This window comes from Cervus elaphus, chromosome 5 (assembly GCF_910594005.1).
Source record: "Cervus elaphus chromosome 5, mCerEla1.1, whole genome shotgun sequence".
Taxonomy (NCBI): Eukaryota; Metazoa; Chordata; class Mammalia; order Artiodactyla; family Cervidae; genus Cervus; species Cervus elaphus.
In genome coordinates, this window is record NC_057819.1 from 67448452 (window position 1) to 67452348 (window position 3897).

At 47.5% G+C, this 3897-nt stretch overlaps 1 protein-coding gene across 1 annotated transcript; it reads left to right on the forward strand.

Annotated features, from left to right (window-relative positions):
• Positions 1-1476: 1476 nt before the first annotated feature.
• LOC122693344 (regulator of nonsense transcripts 3A-like) lies at positions 1477-3067 on the forward strand. The gene is made up of 2 exons (XM_043900856.1): positions 1477-1964; positions 2470-3067. The coding sequence occupies exons 1-2, from the start codon at positions 1737-1739 to the stop codon at positions 2521-2523; spliced, it is 282 nt and encodes a 93-aa protein (XP_043756791.1). The 5' UTR covers positions 1477-1736; the 3' UTR covers positions 2524-3067.
• Positions 3068-3897: the final 830 nt, after the last annotated feature.

Consider the following 3897-nt stretch of genomic DNA (forward strand, 5'->3'; position numbering starts at 1 on the left):
TCCTCTGCAGCAGCATGTGGGCTCAGTAGTTGTAGTGCATGGGCTTACTTGCCACCAGGGAAGGCTGCTTCCCACAAATATTTATTACTATGAAAAATTGGAAAGTTACTGGAAAAAGAATGAAAAAAAAAATGTCACATGGTCCAGGTAACTACCATTACCCCCAGTCATGATATACTGAAGTGAAAGTGTTAGTCCCTCCGTAGCATCAGAACTCTTTGTGACCCCATGGAATATAGCCTGCCAGGCTCCTCTGTCCATGGAATTCTTCAGGCAAGAATACTGGTTGCTGTTCCTTATTCAGTCACTCAGTTGTGTCCGACTCTTTTTGATTCCATGGACTGCAACACGCAGGCTTCCCTGCCCTTCAGTATCTCCTGGAGTTTGCTCAACTCATGTCATTGTGTTGGTAATGCCATCCTCTATTGACCCCTTCTCCTCCTGCCCTCAATCTTTCCCAGCATCAGAGTCTTTTCCAATGATTTGGCTCTTTGCATCAGGTGGCCAGAGTATTGGAGCTATAGCTTCAACATGAGTCCTTCCAATGAATATTCAGGGTTGATTTCCTTTAGGATTGACTGGTTTGATCTTGCTCTGCAGGGGACTCGCAAGAGTCTTCTCCAGCACCACAATTCCAAGGCACTCCGCCTTCTTTATCATCCAACTTTCACATCTGTACATGGCTACTGGAAAAACCATAGCTTTAACTATACGGACTATGGTCAGCAAAGTGTTGTCTCTGCTTTTTCATATGCTGTCTAGGTTTCTCATAGCTTTTCTTCCAAGGAGCAAGCAGACGTCTTTTAATTTCATGGCTGCAGTCACCATCCACAATGATTTTGGAGCCCATGACAACAAAGTCTGCCATTGTTTCCATTTTTTACCCCATCTATTTGCCTCGAGGTGATGGGACAGGATGCTGATCTCAGTTTTAACAATAATGGAGTGGGTAGCCATTCCATTCTCTAGGGCATCTTCCCCACCCAGGGGTCCAAGCGAGTTCTCTCCCATTGCAGGGAGACTCTTGACCATCTGACCCTGACCCTAAACCTAACCCAATTTCTTCTCTCAACTCTCAGGTATTCATGGCTCTCAGAGAGCCATGTGCTGATTTATGCTATTTGTCAGTCGCTTGCTTTTTCTTAAATGTAATCGCTACTCTCTGAGATGCAATGTTCAGATTTCTTTCGAAAAGAATGAAGTGAAGTGAAAGTCGCTCAGGTGTTCGACACGTTGTGACCCCATGGACTATACACGGACTATACAGTCCATGGAATTCTCCAGGCCAGAATACTGGAGTGGGTAGTCCTTCCCTTCTCCAGGGGATCTTCCCAACCCAGGAATTGAACCCAGGTCTCCCGCATTGCAGGAAGATTCTTTATCAACTGAGCTATCAGGGAAGTCCATCGAAAAGAATAAACAACTGCAAACACTTTATTAAGCACGCGTGTGTAATTTCCTGAAATATTTCTTTGTGGGAAAGAGAGCCCCACACAGTCCAATTCAAAGCTCCCGCTAGTGCCAAGCCCGGTGTTTCCGAATTTCCCGCTGACCGAGACTCCAGGTCCACAGATCGCCCCTCGCAGCCGATCCCCGAACCTGGCCTCGGCGGAGGCGGGAGGCAGATGCGGACCTGCAGGCGTCAGAGACCGAGGACAGGGAGCGCGGGCCTCTGAAAGGCGGGGACTTGGTGGAAGCGGTCCAGTTCTCGCGAGGTTTCGTCCTGACGGGAACCGATGACAGCTCCGCGGAGAGAGTGGGTTTCGCGCACCGGAGGGAGCCAAAGGCTCCGGGGTGGTAGTTGCTACCTGGGGTCCGAGCCGGGGGAGAAGCTGTCACCCGTAAAAAGCCAGTTCTCCCGAGAGGCACCCCTGGGGAAGTCCAAGGCACCGCTGGCCTCTTCCTTCGGCTGTGGAGGCAGCACAGGCAAACCTTGCCAGCTAAAGAGAACCGCTCTAAGCAGAGTGAGAGCGGGGCCGGGGCGGAGCCGGCAAACCTCGCGATAAGAGGACTGTCCGGAGAAGTTGGGGGCGGGGCGGGGGAGGGGGAGCGGGGGGGGGGGGCTTCAGCACCGAGGACAGCGGCCAGGGCTGGGGGCGGTGCCTGGGCGGCAAGGACGCTCTTGGACTCGTCTTTTCTGGTTTTGGAGAAAGAAAAATCATTTCAGCCTGTGGATGTTTCCCGTTGAGGCTAGGACACTGGGCCCTCCAGCGCCGCACGATAGTCTTGCATACTGCCGAGGGCCGCGGATCCGCCCTGCGGGTGCCCCACCTCGCAATGAGAGCGGGGGCTGCACCGCCAACGACTGTCTGGTTTTAATTAAAAGATTTCCTGAAAAACGGCACTGTGCGCAGCCTTTTCTGACCTCATAGATCCCTTTTAGATTGTTCAGCCCTCGTTACCCTTTTGACAGCCGTGTTCTCCGTGTATGTTATCCTTAATCTTTCCCGAAATGTGTGTTTGTGCTAGATACGCCAAGAACATAAATACAGGTGTCCGGGCTCCCGGGGAGCTGGAGCTTAAAGCGGATCTAGTGAAACAAACCAGCGGCGTCTCCCCAGGTGGTCGTCCGGCGGCTGCACCCCAGCATCACCAAGGAGCGGTTGGAACAGCAGCTGCACCTGCTGCCCGCACACCTTTACCACTGAGCTCAGGTGAGAAGACTTTACCAACATTAAGAGGCCAACCTGGAGTTCCCTGGCGGTACTGTGGTTAGGACTCTGAGCTTTCACTGCTGGGCCTGGGTTCAACCCCTGGTTGAAGATGGAGAAGCTCTATACAGTCAAGCTGTATAAAGAAGCTATACAGTCAAGCTCTGTACAGTCAAGCTCTAATCCACAAGCTGCACTGCAGGACCTTTGATTTTCTACCTCTGAGGAACTGGCCTTCTAACCCTGGCTTTGTGCAGTAGAAAGACCGACCTAAAGTGCCTCTCCGAAATCTTTAAAAAGATCTGTTAATATTTTGTTTGGTTTTCTTGCTAAAGAACATCCAGATTGTTGAAAGTAACTGAGAGGTTATTCTTTGGCATAAAGGTTTTATCTGAAGTAGTTTGTTGTATCCAGGAAAAGAAAAATAAAAAAAGACGTCTTGAATTTCTTACTATTTTCATTGTGGTCTCTTCTTTTAGTCTTTACACTCACCCCCACTCAAGAGCATACATTAACTTTAGAAATCCTGATGACATCCTTTTTTTAGAGATCGTTTTGATGGATATATCTTAATTGACACTAAAGTTTGGGTCATTGGCTTTTTAAACCCTTTTTATAATTTCTAAGTCCATTAACTTTTGCTGGATGTTTGTGAATTTTAATTAAGAATCCTTAGATGCTAATCTAAAATCATTTCATAAATTTCGATTACTTTATTGTGATTATGGGCTTATGTTGAAAATTAAAATTACATATAAGCCAAGGAATTCTAGAAATTTTGTGTAGTAGTGACAACCTATTTATGTACTTTCACTGGACAGTGAAGTTTTTCTCATAAATGAGTGTTCTGGATAAGTAAACTTTACTCTTTTTATGTTCACAAACTAAATTATTTTATCCTAGTACTAGGTAGTAGGCATTATGGATGCAGCATTAAATATGAATCAGACATTGTCCCTGTCAACCTGAAGCCTTGTTCTCCTTTTGGTTCTTGACTTTATTCTGAATGTGACAGTGAAAGCGTTAGTCACTCAGTCACGTCTGACTCTTTGCAACCCCATAGACTGTAGCCTGCCAGGCTCCTCTGTCCAAGGAATTCTCCAGGCAAAAATACTGAAGTGGATAGCCATTTCCTTCTCCAGGGGATCTTCCCAACCCAGGGACCAAACCTGGGTCTCTTGCATTGCAGGCAGATTCTTTACCATCTGAGCCACCAGGAAAGAGTTAAATATGAAATAAATACACA

What these genes read in the sequence shown, in the direction of transcription:
- LOC122693344 (XM_043900856.1), top strand. Translation starts at nt 1,737, where the DNA reads ATGACAGCTCCGCGGAGAGAGTGGGTTTCGCGCACCGGAGGGAGCCAA. An exon ending in AGAGAACCGCTCTAAGCAGA is followed by an intron (nt 1,965 to 2,469) that starts GTGAGAGCGGGG and finishes TGTTTGTGCTAG; the next exon opens with ATACGCCAAGAACATAAATA.